Source organism: Macrotis lagotis, chromosome 1 (assembly GCF_037893015.1).
Source record: "Macrotis lagotis isolate mMagLag1 chromosome 1, bilby.v1.9.chrom.fasta, whole genome shotgun sequence".
Lineage (NCBI taxonomy): Eukaryota > Metazoa > Chordata > Mammalia > Peramelemorphia > Peramelidae > Macrotis > Macrotis lagotis.
In genome coordinates this window covers 177528285-177551157 of record NC_133658.1, presented here as the reverse complement: position 1 = coordinate 177551157, position 22873 = coordinate 177528285, and the positions used below count along the sequence as shown (strand labels likewise).

At 35.7% G+C, this 22873-nt stretch overlaps 1 protein-coding gene and 1 pseudogene across 2 annotated transcripts in view; both read left to right on the top strand.

Moving 5' to 3' along the window:
* Positions 1 to 14114, top strand: part of LOC141504437 (serine palmitoyltransferase 3-like) — a 134198-nt gene extending 120084 nt beyond the window's left edge. Inside the window, exons 8-9 of one of the 2 annotated variants that reach the window (XM_074209436.1) lie at positions 1042 to 1171; positions 4778 to 14114. In XM_074209436.1, coding sequence (XP_074065537.1) covers positions 1042 to 1171; positions 4778 to 4891 — 244 coding nt within the window. In that variant the 3' untranslated portion in view covers positions 4892 to 14114. The remainder of the gene's footprint in view (positions 1 to 1041; positions 1172 to 4777) is intronic. The other variant, XM_074209435.1, reaches the window with a different exon arrangement.
* Positions 14115 to 15606: 1492 nt separating this feature from the next.
* LOC141518822 (thiamine-triphosphatase-like) lies at positions 15607 to 20663 on the top strand (annotated as a pseudogene).
* The last annotated feature ends 2210 nt before the right edge of the window (positions 20664 to 22873 follow it).

Below are 22873 nucleotides of genomic sequence, written 5' to 3'. Positions count from 1 at the left end.
ATGGAAGAATAGTCTAGACTAAAGGAATGGTTGGGAAACTCTTAGTTTGGTATAAATTGGATTGAGACAAACCATCTTAATCAAGTTTCAAGTAAATATGTAACCTAAATGTAAAAAGTTAATTTATTTTAATAGAAAAGAATAGAAGAAAGCTGCTTTCACATTTCACAACTATCATTAGTAGGAAAATTCTTAATCAAAAACAGATAACTTAAATTATATAAAACTTGAAAGCATGACCAAAGTTAAAGAGAATAAGAGAATTTATCAAAAGGGAAGAAAAATATTTATATTAAATTTTCTGCCAAGGATCTGATATTATAAGCATAAAAGGAATTGTTGCAAATCTATAAGACCTTTCTTTCACTACTGAGATAGCAAAATCTCTCATTGAAGGTATATAGGTAACCCTGGGCTGTTGAAGACTATTCTATTCTAGTAATCATTCTAGTAAAGGAAATAAGATCCCTGGGCATAGAATGGAAATTGAATTGAGTGACATTTTATACAGAATAACCTATGTGTTTCAAATTATTGTAGCATTTGCTGACTACTAAATATATCCAAATATCACTATAACTATATCTGAAGATAGTAATCTTCATGCTTACCAAAGAGCAATTAATTTTTCCTAGAAAATCCCAAAGAACATCTATTAATTTTAAAGAAGTTTGTAATTTGTATTCATGGAGGGGCAGCTAGGTGACCCAGTGGATTAGAACACTGGCCCTGGAGTCAGGAGGACCTAAGTTTAAATCCCACCTCAGACACTCAATAATTACCTAGCTGTATGACCTTGGGCAAGTCACTGAACCCCATTACCTTGCAAAAACAAAAGAAAAAAAATGTATTCATTGAAGAAAAACCTACACTAATAAGAAATAGAGCTATGAAGCCACAAGAAATATTTTAAAGAAATTTTAAAGCACTGACACAAATAATTTCTAACTCCTTACATTCTTTTTCTTTTGTGGATAATGTTAGATTATTTCTAATTTTCTCTTTTTTGTTTTGCTCCTCACCCCACCCCTATCTTCACAGTGCATTTTCAAGAATGCTGTTACAAAGAAAAATTGGTGTAGTAGTAGTGGGTTTTCCAGCCACTCCATTAGTAGAAGCTCGAGCTCGGTTTTGTATGTCATCTTCACATACTTGTGAAATGCTAGACATGGTAAGTATCAAGAAGTGTTTTACTGGATTCTTTGTGGGTCCTATAGCCCAGAAAGTTCTGTTACTTTAATTTTGAAAAATATTAACTTGTTTAACATTTGTGGTTTTCTAGATCTCTTCTGGGTGACTTGAAAACATATAAATTAAAATAGTAAACAAAAACTAAGCCTATGACAACAAGATGTCCACCCATTTAATAAATTCAATAGGATGGGGTGGGGGAATGAGAGGAACAGCCAATTCAGTGAAAAACTCAGTCAATTAGGTTAAACCAGTATTTTGTCATAATACAAAACTAGATGATTAATATTTTTCATATTCTTGAATTAATGATTCATTGAAGGAATTGGAATTATTTAACCAGAGGTGTGAAATGGGCAGGACCATTATGATAATCTTTAAGTTGTCACAAAACAGATTAGACTTGTTCTACTTGGTTCTAAAGAAGGGTAGATTTATGTTCAATGTAAGGAAAACCTAAAAAGTGTAATGAGATGACCAAAGAATTCTTATCCTATACCGCCAACTCCCCAGGACATCTTCAGCTGAAGACTGGAAGTTTGAAAACCAGATTCTTGGTCAGGCACAAGTTGTTAAAGATGATATTTTAAAGTACCTTCAAATTCCGAGGTTTAAGATTTTTTCTTTCTTTTTAAAAAATAACAACTAGGTATGCCTTACAAACAACTTATCTTAATACATATACTAGACCCAATAGACCAAGAACCCACTTGTCCAGATTCAACAAAGCAATCTTGTCTTAAGTGATGTGAAAATAATCACAAATTAGACTTGCTTTTTCTGACCCTTTTATTTCAGTCTTTCCTATGTGAGTAAGAGTAGAAGACTATAGTGCCTCACCCAAATTGAAGAAATAAAACTGAAATTTATACCTTATAACTATCCTGGGCTCTCTTCTCTCTCTCTCTCTCTCTCTCTCTCTCTCTCTCTCTCTCTCTCTCTCTCTCTCTCTCTCTCTCTCTCTCTCTCTCTCTCATCAGCTCTCTACAGGTTAAATTACTCATCTCTATGTATTCAACTCCAAAATCTATAAACCCAACCCTTATTTCTCTCCTGAGTTCCAGGGCCATATCACAAATTGCCTGCCCTATTTCCATCTGGATATTGCCTAAGCATCTCAACCTCAATATGTTCATAACCGAATTCATTATTTTCCCCTTTCCAGTTACCCATCTTCACAATCTAAAAATCAGCTTAACAATTTTATTCTCCTTTATGGACCATATCCAATCAATTACCAATATTTATGGAATTTTCCACTACAACATATCTTGTTTTCACTTATAGATACCCCACCTCCTTCAATAAGGGTCTCATCACCTCTTACCCGGTCTAATAAAAAGCTTCTCAATTTGTCTGCTTCTCGTTTTCCCCTCTCCAAACCATCTTCGATACTATTATCAAACTAATATTCCTGAAGCACAAATCTGACCACTTCAATTCCCATGCAAAAAGAATAATGCTATTTAAATACCTTTGTAATCTAGCACTAACCAATCTTTCCTGACTGATTTTACATTATCATCCTTCATTTTCTCTATCCAATTTGGCTGAAGCCAAACTGGCCTATACAAAATTCAGTTTCACAGGTCATACCTCACTTCCACCCCTTTGAATTCTTTTCACTTCGTAAAACTAATTTTAAACACCCTCCCCTATTGTAGGCCTTTTTAATTTATGTATTTATATTCCCAATGCCTTAAAATAGTATCATGCACATAGCAGCAAATTAATAAATTCTTGTTAAACTGAATATTGTAATTTAAGATGTATGTAATTCACACACACACACACACACACACACACACACATACCTCCCTTAATTGAAATGCCAGTTCTGATTAAAAATCTTTATTTCCTTAAAGATGAACTGTTAGCACACATAGAAGACTCTTTTAAAATGGTTGTTAATTGAGACTATCAAATCTTGTGATTATCACATAGATAGCTTTGATTACTTTAAAGAGAAGCAAAGGTGCCTAAGGCATCTAGCCTATCCCTTTACCTAAGGCTAAGATCACATATAAAACTCTGTCAATTGTAAAAGTCTCCAAGAAAAAGATTCCATGACCAAAACCTAGTCAAGGTTTCCCCTGATCCATTCTAATATTTAATCACTCTTATTATTCACAATTCTATATTTAGCCTAAACTAAATCCTTCCTGAAATAGATTAGACCTATTTCTGCTTACCCACTTTACTCACAAAAACCGTCAGATGGGTACAAGTGCCACTATTTCTAACCCACTTTCCAGATTCATTTAAATTCAGCAAGCATTTAGTAAGCATACTAGGTTTGCCTACAAAGCAACTGTATTAAACACTGGAGATATCCCCTCAAAACAAACAAACAAACAAAAAATAGTCCCTTCCATCAGTGCAAAAATGTAACATGAAAAGAAAAAATAAACACAAGATAATTTGAGGAGGGAAAGCACTAACAAATGAAATTGTTAATGTCACCTTTATAGTTATATCACACTTTTGACTTTTCAAAACACTTTCTCAACTTTTGCCTCATTAAAATGGTAATTGTAGTCATTTGAAGTTGCTAAGACACAGGTACTATTTGATATATTTGATATATAAGAAAACCAAGTTTCAGCGAAAACAGATTCTTCAGATAAAAACACCAAATAAATGCCATATAAATTTGTCTCTACTACTAATAATAATTTATTAGAGAAGAAATGGGCACTTCTTTGCAGAAGTTCTTTGAAAAACTGCAGTCTTAAAGATAAGGCCAAGATATTGATAGCTTGATCCACTGACAGCCAATTAAGAGGTTAATAGCTTGAAAATTATCTATCATGGAGGAAAACCTTAACATTTCCAATAAAACACTTAATATATGTGATCATAAACCTACTAATCATTAAGTTAAGATGTCATACTTGTTTTGTAGAAAATGGTATAGATACTATATAATTAGAATAGGATAATATTATCCAATCGCTTTAAAGAAGAAAATGGAAAATGCAAAAAAAGTTTGCCTTCAATTCCATTACTCCCCACTGCACCACATCACTCAGATTCAGAAGAAGGACAAATCAATTAATCATTTCTAGTTGGTAGGTGTAGGGAAGGGTGAGGAGGTCAAAGAAAGGATTTGTGAAAAAGAACATATAAGGTAAGTTATGAAGGATAAGTAGAATTTTGAGGATGTGAAGAGATCAAATCAACAACTTAAAAGCTAATAAGGCTTAAAGTTCAGAAAAATAATTACAAAACCTTACTCTTTTTTGTTTAAAACAGATTACCATAATCTATGTTTAGCATGGTTGGGTTGTATATGTTTGGCCTATATTAGATTGCTTTCTGATAGGAGGAGAGGGGAGGGAGAAAATGTAAAACTCAAAAACTTGCAAAAAAAAATGATTGGTGAAAATTACCATTGCATGTAGTTGGAAAAATAAATAAATTAAATATAAAATTAAATTTAAAAATTAAAATTGGATTTCCATAAAACAATACTGTAAGAAAATTCTAATGTGGTTTTTACTATTTTTGTGGTCTTCTCAGGGGAGACCAATCTAAATCAATGTGATCATGACTTAAAGAATGTTTTCTAATATTCTCATTGCAGGTCTTGAAAGAGGTTGATGAAATAGGTAATATTCTGAGACTGAAATACTCACGGCACAAAAAATCAGCTCACCCTGAACCAATAGATGAAAAAAGGTTTGAACTTGAAGATTAAGTTTCCAAACTTGAAGAGAACATAGAGACTTTGCCAAAAAGACCTCCCTCTTTGCCTCAAAAGGAATATAAATGTATTTCTCATCTTTCTTAGCACAGTTTTTGTTTCTTGAATAGCCAACTCAATTGAGGAAAGCAATGCTGTTGAAGTTTTACTGTCTCCAACTTGTGCCTATAGAGGCTGAAATATGGTCCAGATTTAAGTTTCTCCTCTCCTAAGACTTCCCAAAGAAAAACACACTTTTTAGTGTATTTTTGATGGCAAAGAGCCTGGGTCTCATTTGCTACTGTGCAGTCTCATTGGTTCAGTGCCTTTCAGGGCAATGGGGAAAAGGAGGTTTAAAATTTTAATTTAGCAGGTTTTATTGTGTTTTAGTTAAAGCGTATTTCATCTGCAGACTTGTGGGATGTTTTTATTCATACCAACTCTAAAAGCACCCATCATCATTTTGGAATGTTTCAGAAAGGAAAAGAGACATGAATTTCTATTCACCCATATTTTTGAATTTCTCAAAGGACAGGTGCTGAGAAAAAATTAATGCTTTGAGGGAAGAAGTAGAGCTGATCAGCAAGTACTAGGGAAAGTCTTTGAAGAAAAATATTCTTTTCCTCATACTGATCCTACATGGTTTATTCCAATTTTCTGAGTTTTCCTTTTTGAGGGCACAAGCCAAATTTAGGGCTGGATGTGAGTGTGGTTACAAATAAACTCTTTTTCCCTCGAATGGCTGACTCTAAAACTTATAATAACCTAAATATTGGTAGTGCCACTCAAAATTTCTGTTTAGCATGTACACTATAAATCTTGTGAATGAACAGTCATTCTAATTTTTCTTTTTTACCTTAGGAGAAAATGCTGAGTCAATTCATGTTCTTTTGCTGCTATCTCAGGACTACACTTTTAAAAATCTCATCAATTCAAAATATTTAAAATACAATTATAATGCACTTTATCAAGCCTGTTGACAGCTACAACCAAGTATATCAAGAAGTCTTGTCACAGCTTCTTAACTGAGATAAAAGTAGAGATTATTACTCAGTGAGCTCTTTTTTTAATATGTGAACACAATTGACTATAGCTGAAGCGTTTGAACTTTTGGCACAATGATTATGAAAAAAGACTAGTCAATGACCTATATTAATTATATCTGATTCACAAGCAGAGATCTGCTGGGAAAATCTTAGCTATAAGATAAACATCCAGTTGATATTCAAGCAGAGTTGGACAGGACAAATAGAGTGATCTTTTAGCTAAAACTTCCCTAACTGTAAGAATGAGCTACACAACATTTCATTTTCTCAAATGACATTATAAATAAATCAGACCAGGAGATACTTGACTTTCTGCTGTAAAGATGTATCCAAATTTTCATGTTTTTTTTAATTTTACATGTTTACAATACTAGATTTAACAAAAAGTGGGAGTTGAAGGACTATAGATACTCGAGTCCCTGAAAAGGTAGGGATTAGAGACTCAAACACCTAGTAAATGTGGGAGCTGAAAGGCAAGACAATTCATTCATTAATGTTCATTACTAATTAAAGGAAGTTTTTTTAATTGGGAAAGTAAATCCTAATTAAATTTTTTTAAAGTGGATTACTATATAATATTTAAGGATATTTAAAGGTTTTGTTTTGTTGTGGGAAAGGTGTCAGTGCTGAAAATTCCATAATATACTAATTCATAACATAATTCATAACTAATTCAGACTACTTCAGGTACTGAAGCAGTAGCTTTTATACATGAAAGCAAACTTACTGTATAAAATGAAAATTCTTTTATTTTTTATACAGATCAATTTCAATGGAATTATTCCTAGTAAAGGGTCCAAAATAGATGAGTCTTCGATTCTATAAGGGAAATTGGGGGGGGGGGTAAATAAGGTACTTTTAATTCTAGATCTGTGCCTGTACTCCAAACCTGTGCAATCTATTTTTAATTCCTGATGAATTCTTTTGGACATAGTCATCTTGTATACTCACCCAAGTGAAGTCACTAATTTTTACTAATGAGCCAAAACTATACTTTGTGTTGGAAAATTATGACTTTTCCTCCTGTGGGGGGAGGGTGCTACCTCTTCATCAGAGTCCAAGGGTTTGGGGACACAAGTTATCATACTCCTGTATAAAGACAAAAGACACCTCTTTTTGGGAGGCTCTCTGTTCTCCATAAGCTTAATGAGGAAACACATAAGTCAAGTGAAGTGCTCTTTGAACACATAAAAAGGAAATGTAACAGAAAACATACTTTTTTAAAAAAATTATTAGTAATATAATATTAGGGGGGTGGGAAGGATGGTAAGGCAGTTGGGTTAGTCACAAAAAGTGACTTGTCCAGGGGTCACACAGCTAGCTCATAGGTATCAAGTATCTGAGGTTATATTTGTACTCTGGTCCTCCTGACTCTAGGGACCAGTTCTCTAAACACTGTGCCACCTAGCTGCCTTTAGTAAATAATGACAAAGATAATTTGAGTATAAAAGTGAATTTTTAGTTTTGATAAGAATAAAAAAAATCAGCATTTGGCTTCTAGGGCCTTGCTGTTAATTACAAAATTTTCAAGGATTTAGTAGAGACCTCACAATAGAACTAAATAAAAAGGTGCTTGTTTGGCTGAATCTACAAGGCAAGTATATTCCCACAATGCTATATATTTTTGACTTTCCTGTTATATTCTTGCATCTTTCCTCTGATGCTAAATTTGCTGTGAATTTCCAACTGTCTTAGCCTACTACAGCTTAAAACTTCAAAAAGTTCAATTGATGTCAGCCTCAGTGTTCTAGTGGTTGGGATTCAAGTGTTTGCCATCATGCCCCACTAAATATTAATTCCTATTTGTTTTAACAAATAATCTTGTAGCTTATAGCCACAGTTTCTAAATATCTTCCAGTGTTCTCTAGGTTTGGTTAATATTTCAGTTTTCATGTATTTCATTTCACATTTTAGGAGAGACTTTATTGACATTTTATAATGATGGAATTTCCTGTGACAATTGGATCATTTCACCTATGAAAATTGAAGATACTTATATGGGTTAAATGAAGCACATTAGTCCACTACAATACAAGGAAGGCCCTTTTTCCCTCAATTTTCAAGATATTTTGCCTGAACTGTTGTACTGTCATTTGAATGCTAGGTAACATAATAGATAAGCACACTGTAACATTATATAACATTAGACTTAGAAGTTAAGACTGGAGTCTGAAATGGTCTAGGGTACATTAGTTGAGACCCTCAGCTGTTCACTTTCATTCTCAGTTAAATGGGGAAAATAGCACCCGTAAAATGGGGAAAATAGCACCTATTTTACAGATTTATGGAGATGATAAAGTAAAGTAATACGAGTGTGTTAGTTTAGTGCTATATAATCTTTAAAACCTTTCAAAATATTAGCTGTTTCTATTATTCCATTTATCCATATAGACACACAATCAGTACTAAATTGTACTCATTGTCTTTTTCCTTTTTTTGTGGCTCTTAGATGCCCCCCCATTTTTATTTTTTTGCTTTGTGCAACCACTTTGAGTATCTTATCTTTTTTTTTCTTCTTCCTTTCTACTAGGTTCCATAATTGTATTTCTTATCTTGTACCCCATGGAGTCAGACAAAAATGTGTCATGACAGAGGAATAGTACAGTCTTTATATTATTCCATTTGGCAGGGCTCATGCCCAGGCTGAGTGGAATTCTTCTTAAATGGAGACAACCACTGACCTAAATGAAAGGCTTAATTTTGATCTGCATGTCAGCTTCTCCTAGAAATTATTCCCCAGTTAATTAATAAAATGACCAATAACAAGTCAAATTAGGTGTGAATGAGAATTTTTATTGCTCTAAAGCATGAAAATAGTATTTCTTCCCTTTAGGACAGAAACTAATTTTTGCTTCTTAAATACTGATTAAAAAGCATATTGATGCAGCAGCTGGATGGTACAGTAGATAGAGCACTGGATTTGGAGTCAAGAGGACCTGAGTTCAAATGAGGTCTCAGATGCTTATTAATTACCTAGCTGTATGACCTTGGGCAAGTCTCTTAACCCCACTGCCTTGCAAAAAAATCAAACAAAAACAAACAAACAAACATAAAAGCATAATGATTATTTGCACTCACACAGGGTAGTTCAGAAATTTTCTTAATTAAATTTCTATAAACTGCACTGACTGAATTCACTTCTAAGAGCAGAGTTGACATGGAAGGAAATAGCTCTTAGAAGCTTTTGAGTTGCCTATGACTGAAGTAGTCCTGACTCAAGTCATGGTCCTAAATTCCTACTTCAACATTCCCCAAAATTCACTAAGAACCAAGGGAAAACAAGTCAAATCACATTGCTTCATTCCTTCTTTTCAACTCTGGACTGTTGTTTAGCTATAAAACAGACACTGAACAAAATTTGTGGGGAATAGTTGAAATAAGTCAATTCTTTAGGGATATATTTCATTCAGGGAACAAGTTAGAAAGATCTTGACTATGATACCAGAACCTAGATGAAAAAAAAAGTAAATTTATTAGCATTTAAAAGAGAATTTTTAAATGGCCTAATACAAATAATGATATACTTTTCAAAAGTAAGGAAAATACATTTGACTCCTAAAATACATGTTTTCCAATAATATATCTATTTTGGGAGCTATAAACATGATTAAGATATATGTTGCCTCCTTTCAATCTGGTATTTTTGCAACTGCCTATGGGTAACATTAAATCCAAGTTATAATTTTGGATATCTTTACAATAAATGCTGCTTTCTTTTGTTCATGAAATAATTTTGGGGGGAACAAAGAACACAAAAAGCTTTTTAAGTCCTTTTCAGATAACCAACTAGTAAAAAATCTTAACAGGATAGACTTCTCATAAATTTTTATTCATGAACTAAACAAAAACAAAAACTTATTAAAAAGAAAAACTGTGAATTGACAATCAGGGAAAATTTTATGTGCTATGTTTAAAAGTTTCACTATACTGACATTAAATATAGAATAGATGTGTAACACACTGTATTATTGCTAAAAATTATTAGTTTCTACTAGTGTAGTAAATGACTTTTTTGGAAGTGTTGTTTTTTTTATGGCCTTGGTAAATTTTTAAAATGTTCAAATCCAAAAGAATGCCACCAGGCTTAAATTTTACTAGCCTTCCCTTAACGTCCAGTATCATGATATGTTGGTATCAAAAGTATACTCAAGTAAACTATTTTGAGAGACCAAAATATTCCTCACATATAGACCCAGAGAGTAGCCCATTAACCAAGTAGCTGGCACTGTAATAAGTGCTGGAAATACAAAGAAAGGCAAAAACATGCCCACTGGAAGAAAGCTCATGGTCTAATGGTCACAACAAAGTAACATCAATCCATCAAAAACAAATAGAGCAAACCCTCTGCCCTATCTCTATGCCCATGCTAGTTCATGAACACACACCCTTCTGTTACCTCAGTAACACCTAAAATTAGCAGTCATCACCTAAAATTAGCATCTCGATATTGTCCTCAGAGACTTATCCATATACTCCAATCAATTCAAATCTTCACATTCTCATTCAAAATAAAGGATGTCAAAGTTAAGAAGCTAAAACCTGTAAAGGATTAAGTAAGGAAGGGATAAAATAGGTCACTAGTCAGGGACAGCAATATTAGTAAGAAAAGATAGCATATTTTATTAACCTATTAATATTAATAAAAAAAAAAGATAGCATAGAAAACAAGGGATCTGGACTCAGACACAGGAAGACCTAAGTTCAATTACTGCCTCAGACACTTAGTTATATGAACCTGGACAAGTCACTTAACTTCTCTATCTCAGTTTTCTCATCTGCAAAATGGAGATAATAACACCAGCCTTACAGGGTTGTTGTGAGAGAATCAAATGAGATAAATATGGAAAGCAATTTGCAAACCTTAAAGTACATTATAAATATTAACTACTGATGCTGTTAAAAAGCTAAAATTGAGTTCATGTTTTTAGATCATCTTAGCTATCTTATTAAAAGTTAACTTGGCTTCTGTAGCAACAATTTGATTTTTCTACCACAGTCCAAGCCATATTACTCAATTCCAATTTCATTAAAACCTCACTAGAATGAGTTACAAAGCAAAAACATAGAAATGACCTTCTCACATTGGTGTGTTAATATTAATGGGAATGACAAGTAAATTGTAATAATCAACTTTCAATAAGAAAATTTCTGATAATTCACACAACTGCCTTCATCTTTTACTCACCCAGTCTTCAGAGAAGTTACTTTCTATTATTCATTTACATCCTCAAATTTTAAATGTCACCCACATTTTGACAGGTATAAAACAAAAGTTATGTTCAGGTGATTATTCCGTCATTCCCTACCAGCTAAACCCAAGAATAAATAACAGACTATAGATTTGTGATTCCTCAAATTTCCAAGCATTTTTATTCATTAAGCAAAGGTGCTTAATGAATGTTTGCTGAATCTAGATAATTTTAAGGTTGAAACATGTCATAGTGGAAATAGTATTGAATTTGATACCAAAGAGCCTGGATTAATAGATTAGTTCTGGCATGGAATGACTCTTTATGAACTTTCTCTGGGATACCATAAGCAACATTTAAGAAATTATATACCATCTTTTAATCAACTTTAATTATCTGAATGTGCCTATATTTAAGCCTATTTCCACAGTTGTAAAATTAGGGGATTGGATTTGATTAGATATCTCTAAAATCCTTTCTAATTCAGTCCTACAACACTCATGAAATGTATCAGTTGACAAGATGATGGACTGTTTGCCATTTAATGCTTTAGGTGTCCAAATCCTGGTTAAGTCAATCCCTTGCAAGTAATCAGCTTATATATATGTACTAGTGGGTTACCCATCAGACCAGGCAAGCCCCTGGGTACGTGTGAGCTAACAGCACAGTAGCAACTCTCCCCCTCTCTTGAGAGCCCTTGGCACTTGCTTCCTGTCCATATGCCACAGAGGGATATTAAAGGAAAGGTGACAAGTTTCACACTTCTGTGATCTCCTTTCTGCCTTTCAAATTGTCACACCTCCTTTCAGTACCCTCCTGAGTTTCAGTGGAAATGGAATAAGTGGACCAATCGGGAACTGCTTTTTTATTCTCCCTTTTACTTCTACAGCATACCAACCTGAGGTCAGTTCTTTAGTGAAATGTTACAACAGAGAAAACACTAAGATTTTATTGACCTATTCATGCTCTCTCCCCCCAATATACATTTCTATGTGTCTTTCAGCATTTTGCAAACGGGTCAAAGCTACTCTTTAGTGACAATTAAAAGAGGGGGAAAGACAAACACTAGAGGAACAGAAAGAACTCGGCAATTGCACTCCTGCCTTTCCTCTTTGTATTTAAAAAAAGGAAACTAGAATGTATCATGAACTGCTTCAAAAATGCATGTAGCCATCTGCTTATAACTGTATTCTCACTGCCACTTACAGCCTGCAAAAACTGATATACTAAAAGAAAGCACATATGAACTGTTTGACTTTTGTTGTTGTTCAGTCATTTCAGTCTCAGTCACGTCCACCTCTGTGACCACATTTGGGGTTTTCTTGGCTAAGATACTGGGCATGGTTTCCTATTTTTCTTCTTCATATGAGGAAACTGAGGCAAACAGGGTTAAGTGACTTACCCAGAATCATAAAACTTTAACTCTTCCTGACACCAAGTCCTGATACTTTATTCACTATGCAACCTAACTGCCCTTAATATAAAACAATAAAATTTGAAAGATATTACTCCACACAAGCTAGTACTGGGTCCATATTAACCCAAGCAAGGATTCACAAATCAGTTAGAGTTGGATGACACTCACTTAACATGACTGGCCAACCCACATAATGCTAGGTTATTAGGATGAGCTTAAATTAGGGAGTTAAATTCACTAGAAAGATATCATGTATACTGTCACTTCTTGGAGGAGCAGTAAGGTTAACCAAGCCACAGTTCCAAAAAGTCCTATGATATACCCTGCAGACAATCAGGAAGACATACAGGAAGAAATTTCTTCAAACTCTCCAGTATTTATAATTTACCAGGTATTACTCTGAACTCAGAACCTACCTTCTGCCAGAAGCACAATAAATATCATTCAGATCATATAGTATCTTGTGGCTTTCCATCATTCTCCTTTGTCACATCACCCTCCATGATCATGGAAATGGAACACTTATGAATGGCCTTTCTGTGTGTGGTTGAGCTCAATCAAATAATCAAAACACATTTATTAAATACTAACCACATACCAGGCATAGCATTACAGGATGAGGAAATGCAATTACTGAAAAAATATTTACTCACTCACAGGGAGCTTACTTTCTAATGAGGGAACAAGCAGTATATGTGTGTGTGTGTGTATAATGATCAAACAAATAATAAAATATAAGGTAGTTAAAGAGGGATGGAACAAGGAGTCAAGAAAATCAGGACAAGTTTCATGCAAGAGAAAATGGCTGAGTTGTATATTAAAGAAAGAAAGGGATTCTACAAAACAGAGGTGAGAAGGGAGTATATTCCAAGCATGGGGGATGACCACTGCATTGTCCCTAAGAGAAGAGATACAGTGTGGTGAATGAAGATTATAGAGTAGATCAGTTTGACTGGATCAGAATAAGGGTAGGAGAATAACACATAATAAGTTTGGAAAACCAGGTTGCAGTCAGATAGCAAGGATTTTAAAAGAAACTGAGGAGTTTATTATTTATTATTTCAGAGGCAGAGACAGTGGACTTGACTAAGCAGGATCATGAAACAATCAAATCAATGCTTAAGGGAGTTTCTTTGGCAACTATGATGAGAATGAGTTGAAATATGGATAGATGATATAGGTAAACCAATTTAGAGTTTTTTGCAATAATCTAGTTTTAAGGTGATTATGTCTACTTTTTGAGTAGAGACAGGGGTTAGATAAAAGAAATGCTGTTCAGGCAGAAAAGGAAAGATTAGATAATTGAATAGATTTGTGGAGTAAAAGTGAAGAGTCAAGGATAATGCACACATATTCTTTCAATAGTGAGGGGAGTTGTTTAGAAGGAAAATGTATTTGAAGAAAAAAATCAATTTGCTCTGTTTTAGACAGATGAGTTTGATATATCTTTAGTACATCCTGTTTGAAATAGCTTGTGTTACAAGAATGAAGTTAAAGGGAGATCCACATAGGGATGATAGCTTAACCCATGGGAGCTGCTGAGATAGGGTAGACAGAGAAGAAAGCCCCAAACAGGATCTTAGAGAATATTCACAATATAGGGGCATGATATGGGAGTGTAAGATATAGGGAAAATGTGTAGGAAGAAAACCAGGAGAGTTAAAGTCATGTAAACCCATAGAGAAGAGAATATCCAAAGTGTGGTAAATAGTAGTCAATGAGACCAATATAGCAAAGGGGTCAAAAACAATTAGGATTTTAAAAAGAGCATCAGATCTGACAAATAAGAGATCATTGATTACTTTCAAGAGATTAATGTCAGTTGGGTTAAGAAGTGAAAAACTAATACTGCAAAAGATTGAAGAATGAATAAGAGGAGCAGTAGAGACAATGTAGACCGCTTTTCCTAGAATTTGACTAACTAAGAAAAGGAGAGATTTAAGATGATATTTTGAGGAAATGGGTACACAAATCATAAATTTTATCAAAAATTAATATTATCTTAACCAGGAATTTTATCTGAGCTTCTGGAGGAACTAAAACTCACCAAATTCTTGAGTTTCTTACCATGCCATATTATCTATCATAATAAACTTCAGAAATGACAACCCAATGATTTGTGTCTACCTACAGAAATTAACAGAGAAGTTCAATAAATCAATGGTATACCCAGGGGCTATACCAATGACTTTCACTGCAGAGGAGTTGGATTGCATCTTGTATTACAAGACAAGTTGTAAGATGAGCAACAATGACTCTATCACATGCTTATTAATCATACACATTGCCTGTCTCCCTCCCCTATGTCCACCCTCCTAAGCCTCATCCTTTTCCTCTTTCCTGTTCCAAGGGGGCACCACATCTAAGAATTGGCTATTGTTCCCATAGTTAGGGTGTGGTACTTGACCCTTTTCTTGTTTTTTATCATCAACCATTTTAACCTTAATATTTAGTTTTCTCCATCCCATTCTGCATTCTGCTTTCATGAAATCACTTGTGACTCAAAAATGCACTTATAAAAAGAATCTAAGAAAAGATTTGAAGAGTAAATCATTTCCTGAAGTTAATTCCCTGCTTCATGAGTCACAGTATGCTATTATAATAAACATTACACAGTATAAAATAAAAAAGAAGATAGAATCATCCAAAAAGAAGATAGAATTACTCCAAGTAGAAAAATGTCCAAACCATGTTATTCTCACAATATCATGAACTGTACCAGTCAAGGAATTTCCTGTGGTTTGGTTAAATTCAACAAATATTTACTGAGTCATTATTATGAGTATTGCACTATGTAAAGGTAAAATTAAAGTGCACCCATGCTGGGACCCTCAAAATTATTTCAGTGTCCCTTTTGGTGCCAAGTTGAGAGTGAGGCAGGAACTCACCTGAGCTCACTTGAGCTTTCCCAAATTCCACTCCAAACAACTTTCAATAACATAGAGTAAAACAGATTCAGTTTTCAACCAGTAAAGTAGTTTTCTAGCCCTATGTGCAATTTGTGAAAAATTTTTGTTGGGTGATGGGCCTAGAAAAGCTAAAAGGTGTCAGCCCTGACTTAGAGGGTCAGCCAGAAAAATGTTCTTACTAGAATTCGGGGAGTGTGATTCAATGAGCAAACCAGATATAGGCCAGGGGGCCAGCAGTGAGTGCTGCTGAGTAAGCCACCAGCAAGGCCCTGCCCCAAGTACAAACCTTCAGAGAAGCCCCAAACCCAAAGACAAGTCAGCAGCCAGTATATGCCATGAACAAGACTCTACCTGTAGTGCTGGTCAGCAGCAAGGGTATAAGCTGATAGGCAGGCCCAAGCCCCAGCTCAAGCCACAAACAAGGGCCTGTCAGTCAATGAGGTCCCATCCCCCAGGGCAGACCACTAATGTGACCCTGCTCCTTGGAGTGGGCACCACCCCTCACATTAGTAAATAGCAAGAACCCACCCTACCCACCCCAGAGTGGACCATAGCCCCAAGGCCCAGTGCAAGCTAGTAGCAAGACCCTTCTACCAATGCAAGCCAACAGCAAGGCCCCAAGCCCCCAACACAAGAAGTTTGGGACTATGTCCTTTATACTCCAGGAGTTGAGTCCTTATACATAAAATAAAAATGCACAAAATAGGCAGGAAAAATAAGCAAAAAAATGACAGAAAAGGTACTATAATGAGAGGAATAATCAATGCACAAGCATAGAAAGGGCAACAATGTTAAAATAGATATATGTGAAGCTTCAAAGAAAAATGTGAATTGGTCTCAAGCCGAATAAGAACCCGTAGTAGAGGTACAAGCTGCTCTATTGACCTGTATCTACCCTGCATGCTTTCCCCAGTCTACCAGACCCAGGAGTTCCATAGTCCTTTACTGATTCCTTGGGCCCCCATTGTGCTACAAACTGGGTCCTAGATTCCAAAGAAGCAGTCAATGCTAGTGCCATCACTGCCACAGAAGGCATCATCTGTTGGGATTCCAGCATTGGAGACCCAAGGGCAGTCAACACATACCAGGTTCTCTTCAGATCACGAGGTGGAATGGCTCTGAAGTCCGAGGCTATCTGGAATGCAAGCCAAAGATTAAGGCAGAGACAATCCTGGAGTCAGAGCTTCAGATGGCATTGGGGGGGGGGGGGGCAGCCTAGAGCAAAGAACAGTTGCAGTCAAAACTTCAACAGCTTGGGGGAGATCCAGGCTTAGGCCAAAGCTACACCAGAATCAGTTTTTTTTTCTATCAAACAAGCCAGTGCCTTGGAAAAGACTTTCCAGAAAAACACCCAACCCTCCTTTGGAGATACAGTCAGTTGGCCCAGGAGTTGAGAATCATCAAGGTCCAGTATCAAGTGATTGCTGCCTTTTTCTGTATAGTTTGAGATCTGGGATTGTTGGACTCCTTTGCTGACTTTCTTTCTGATAAGTTCACCTAACTCTAATCACACTGCCAATAGTTACCATTTCCTATATAGCACACTTAATAGATATTCTTAATTAGATATTCTGTCACATTCATGTGTCACTCATCCACTTTGCAGTTCTTTGCTAAGACAGAAAGAAACTCTAGAAATATTTTGGTATCTACCAGATGCTCTCAGCCATTCTCGTCCTAACCTTTGGATATCAACTTTCAGATACTTTGAGCTTTCTTTACATCATTCCATATGGTTTTGCAGAATGATCCAACCAATTTAAAGTGTGCCAACAATGCATTAGTGGTCCAAAACACCTCTGACCAAGATCAGCTGTTTCCATCTTTTATTTTCTTTGCCAAATATTCTAAGTGCCAGTTGAAACTTTAGAATTTTTTGGTCTTTATTTCTATGGCATGGTGGATACAGTGCTGGGCCTGAAGTAAAAAAGACCTGAGTCCAAATCATGCCTCAGAAACTTACTAGCTATGTGACCCTGGTCAAGACACTTAACTTCTGTTTGCCTTCATTCCTCATCTGTAAAATGAACTGGCAGAGGAAATGGCAAATCATTCCAAAATCTTAGCAAAGAAGACCCCAATTTACATCATGAAAGTTGGATATAACTGGCAAATGATTCAACAACAATTTTTAATTATTATTAATAATTTGGAACAATGTTAAATCTGCTAGTTAATAGTTGAAAATTCTTCTGAGAACTATTAATATTCCTTTGTTTCTATTGTTGGGTCAAAGGGTATAGGCAGTTTAATAGCTCTTTATATTTAATTTCAGCTTGCTTTCCAAAATGGTTGGATCAGTTCACAGTTTTACCAACAATGTATTCGCATTCCAATTTTTCTACATCACCACCAACATTTATCTCTTTCTCCTTCAATCATTTTAGTTAATCGGGTAGGTGTAAAATGATATCTCAAGATTGTTTTAGTTTGCATGGCTCTAATCAATAATGATTAAGAGCAGCTTTTGATATATCTAAAAATTGTTTTGATTTCTTCTTTGAAAAATACCCTACTCATATCTTTTGACCATTTGTCAATTGGGGAATAAGTAATTTTCTTATAGATTTGATAAAATGCTTTTTATAGTTGAGATATGAAATCTTTTTCTGAGAAACTCTCTATAAATTTTTCTGTTTTCCTTCTGATCTTATTGACCTTTGTTTATTTGTGCAAAACTTTTTAATTCAATGTAATTGAAATTATCCACTTTATACCCAACTTTAATCTCTATCTCTTATCTATTCACAAGTTGTTCACTCATCTATAAATCTGATAAATAATATATTCCATGGCCTTCTAATTTTCTTGTAATATTTATCTTTATATATAAGTTATATGTCCATTTTGACTTCATCTTAGTGAATGGTATAAGATGTTGATCTACCTATGTCTATAATGGTCTACCACAACTGGTCTATTTTCAAAGGTGATTGAGGAAAAAAAAAACCTATATGTTCTTAAATGCTTATTGTAGCTTTCTTTTAGGTGGCAAAGAACTAGAAATTACAGGAATGCCCATCAATTGGGGAGTGGCTAAACAAATTAAGATATATAATTGTGATAGAATAGTATTGTGCTATAAGAAATGCTAAGCTCAATGATATTAGAAAAACATGGAAGGGTTCATAAAATATTGAAGAGTATAATGATCAGAAACAACAGAACATTGTGCACAATAACAGCAATACTATTTTAAGAACAGCTTTGAGTAAATAAATCATTTTGACTATTATAAATATCCAAACTAACAATAAAAAACATATGAAGAAAGATGCTATCTGCATCCAGAAAAAGAACTACTAATAAATGTATAGAAGAATTATATATATATATATATATATATATATATATATATATATATGTATGTATATATTTGTATCTTTGTACATATATAAAAACACAGTCACCCTTTTGTGTTCAATGGTAGTCATCTGTTGGGGAGGGGAGAAAGGAAGAAAAAAAGAAAAATATAACAATTTTATTAAGGATTTAAAAGGAATAGCAATAATAGATATGCAGCTTCATGGAAAATCATCTTTTTATTATATTATACTTTGGAAATGCAATTTTAGTTCATAAATTAAAACAAAAAAAATTGTTAAGAAAAAAGAAAACAAAAAAGAAGTCCTGGAAGATTTCAAAAAAAGACTTTAAAAACCAAATAAATGAAGTAGAAGAAAATAAAGCAAGAAAATCATGAAAAAAGTTAACCACTTCATAAAAGAAACCCAAAAATGGAAAAATAAATATAAAAAATCTTTAAGATTGCAGAAAATGTGAAATTTCTCATTAGCAAAAACTGAACTGAAAAATAGATTGAGAACTAATTTAAGAATGCTTGGACATCTTATCTCAAGAAATTATCAAGGAAAAATGCCCTGATATTCTAGAACCAAAGGATAAAACAGAAATTGAAAGAATCCACTGATTTGGGACCTCCTGAAGGAGGTCCCAAAATGAAAACTCCCAGGAATTTTATAGTCAAATTCTAGAGCCCCCTAGCCTAAGGAGAAAATACCACAAGCAGCCAGAAAGAAAACATTCAAATATTCTGGAAACACATAGACAGGATTACATAGGATTGAGCAGTTTCAATATTTCAGAGGGCTCAGAACATGACATTCTGAAAGGAAAAGAAGCTTGGATTACAACCAAGAATCACCTACCCAGCAAAAATAAATATGATCCTTCAGTGTAAAAAAAATGAATTTTTAAAGAAATGGAGAATTTTCAAGCTTTTCTAATTTAAGGACCAAAGTTGAACAAAATAATTTCAAATACAAGATTAAAAAGAAGCATAAAAATTTAAACAGGAAAGAGAAAACATAAGAGATTCCATAAGTTTATTTCTACATGAGAAGATGATATTTGTAACTCTTAACTTTATCACTATTATGGAAATTTAGAGGAGGTATATATAAAAAGTACAGGTGTGAGTTGACTTTGATGTAATGATATAAAAAAATTAAGGGGTGAGAAAGAAGATTGCACTGAGAAAAGAGAGAAGGGAGTAGAATGGGGTAAATTACCTCACATAAAAGAGGTGTGAAAGAGCTATTATAGTAGAGGCAACAATAGGAGAGGGGGATGACAGGCATCCCTTGTACTCATTAAAATTGGCTCAGAGAGGTAATAACATACACACTCAGTTGAATATAGAAATCTGTCATTCTATTGGGAAATAAAAAAGAAAGACTGTGGGACACCCCAGAGCTTGCCCTGATGAAGACAGACCACTGACTCGGGCATCAGGAGGGCAGCAGATGGGAGTGGGTGGCAATGCCAGCCTCCACACCAAGTCCGTGGAGCTCATGGCCAAAGCTGCCAGAGCAGCCCACCTGGGTCAGGATTGGACACCAACAGTGTCTCCGAGGTGCTGGGGTGACTGAAGCTGCTGGAAGTGGCCCATTCTGTGATGGAGCTCAGTGTCTGGAAGCAGGCTCACTCTGGAGCCAGTAACCAGGAAGAGACCCTCACTCTGGACCTGGACACTGAAGACTTTGACTATGCCATGGCTGAAGTGGAGTGAGAAGAGGCCAAGGTACCAAAACCCTAGAGGAGATCCACAGACTCAGTTCCTCGATTGGTGTGTCACCACAGGAGCAAATACCTGGCAAACTGATTGTATACCTGAAGCTCTTTAGGCCTCAGAACTACCTATGTCTATTAGAAGCAGCCACATGGAAGAATGATGAACAAGGGGTCTGCAGTTGTATAGATTAGACAGCTACAACATGAAAAAAATGAGGATAAGAGAAAGCAGAAGGGTGGCTAGGTGGCACAGTGGATAGAGCACCAGCCCTGGAGTCAGGAGGGCCTGAGTTCAAATTCTGACTAAGACACTTAATAAGTACCTAGCTGTGTGGCATTGGGCAAGCCACTTAACCCCATTGCCTTGCAAAAAAAAAAAGAGAGAGAGAGAAAACAGAAACAGAGAGAGTGATAGAATGGAGGGAGGTTTGGAGGAAGCAATGATCAAAAGTAAAACATTTCATTTGTGAGGAGGGACAGGTTGAAAAGTGAGAGAGACAAGAATAACCAGGAAAAAATAGGATGGAGGAAATACATTAGTTATCAAAACTGTAAAGGTGAATGGGAGGGGTGGCTAGTTGGCACAGTGGATAAAGCACTGGCCCTGGAGTCAGGAGTACTTGGGTTCAAATCCAGTCTCAGATACTTAATAATTACCTAGCTAGGTGGCCTTGGGCAAGCCACTTAACCCCATTTGCCTTGCAAAAAAAAAATAAAAAATAAAAAAAAAAAATTCACCCATGAAACAAAAGTGGACAGCAGAAAGGATTAAAAACAAAATCCTGGGGGGGCAGAGCCAAGATAGCGACAAGAATGGATCGTGTCTTAGGCGCTCTCTCATAAAACTCATAAAGCTAAGGACTCTAACTAAATTTTCGAGAGACAGAACCCACAGAGGGACCCAGTGAGGCAGTTTTCCTACTCAAGGTAACCTGGAAAAGAGCAGAAAGACTCTGCTCCCCGGGGTCGGAGGGGCGGCCTGCCGGAGGGGTGGCCCGCCAGAGGGAAAGAACTTGAGCCTCCTGGAGGCAGCCCCAGGGCACTGGGAGCCAGCAGCTCACAGCAGCAGGGGAGTCTCCTGAGCTAAGCACCCTGGGGAGCACCAGGAACAAATTGGGGGAACAGCAGGGGACCTCTGCCAGAGTGAGCACATGAAGATCAGCCCTCAGGGTACACAGAGAGCAGCATGGCCAGCACAGCCCAGTTCCAGGAAACATAAGCAGGCAGAGCCAGTAAGCAGGAGCCCCCAGGGCATGAGCCCATTGAACCTAGGGAGGAAGTGAAGAGAGAGAGACTGCCCATCTCTGTCCTCTGACCCTGGAACAGGACTCTGGGGCTCTGAACACATTCAGATCCTGATCGCAGTCTAGGCCCCCCCCATAGAGCAGCAGGACCCCCCCACCTCAACCCCGTGGCAGAGGGGGGAACTTATGGTCATTCACAGACCAGGATGAAGGACAGAGCCTCACACACTGAGACCCTTGTGGGAGTGTCCCAAAAGCACAGGAAGCACCCCCCCCAAAACAGGCTTAGGCTGGGAAAATGAGCAAACAGAGAAATAAGAGGAAGACCATTGAGAAATATTTTGCATATCAGCCCAAGAAGGATCAAAATACTCAGTCTGAAGATGAGGAAGCAAAAGCTTCTGCATCTAAAGACTCCAAGAAAAACAGAAATTGGGCTCAGTCTATGACAGAGCTCAAAAAAGACTTTGAAAATCAAATGAGGGAGTTAGAAGGAAAAGCTGAGAAAAGAAATGAGAGAGCTGCAGGAAAAACATGAAAATGAAGTCAGCAGCCTAGTCAAGGAAATCCAAAAAAAAATGCTGAAGAAAATACCATGCTAAAAACCAGCTTAGGTCAAATGGACAAAAGAGTTCAAAAAGTTATTGAGGAGAAGAATGCTTTAAAAAAGCAAAATTGGCCAGATGGAAAAAGAGATAAGAAAACTCTCTGAAGAGAACAAATCCTTGAAAGAATAGAACTCAGGGAGACTGATGAATTTACAAGAAACCAGGACTCAATATTTCAAAACCAAAAAAATAAAAATTAGAAGAAAATGTGAAACATCTCATTGAAAAAAAAACTGATGTGGAAAACAGACTTAGGAAAGATAATTTAAAAATTATTGGAATTGGAATACCTGAAAGTCATGATCAGGAAAAGAGCCTTGACATCATTTTCAAAGAATTACTACAGGAAAATTGGCCTGATATTCTAGAAGCAGAGGGCAAAATAGAAATGGAGAGAATCCACCAATCCCCCCGAGAAAGAGATCCCAAAAAACCAACCCCCAGGAATATTATAGCCAAGTTCCAGAACTATCAAATCAAAGAGAAAATATTACAAGCAGCCAGAAGGACACAGTTCAAATATCATGGAGATGCAGCCAGGATCACACAG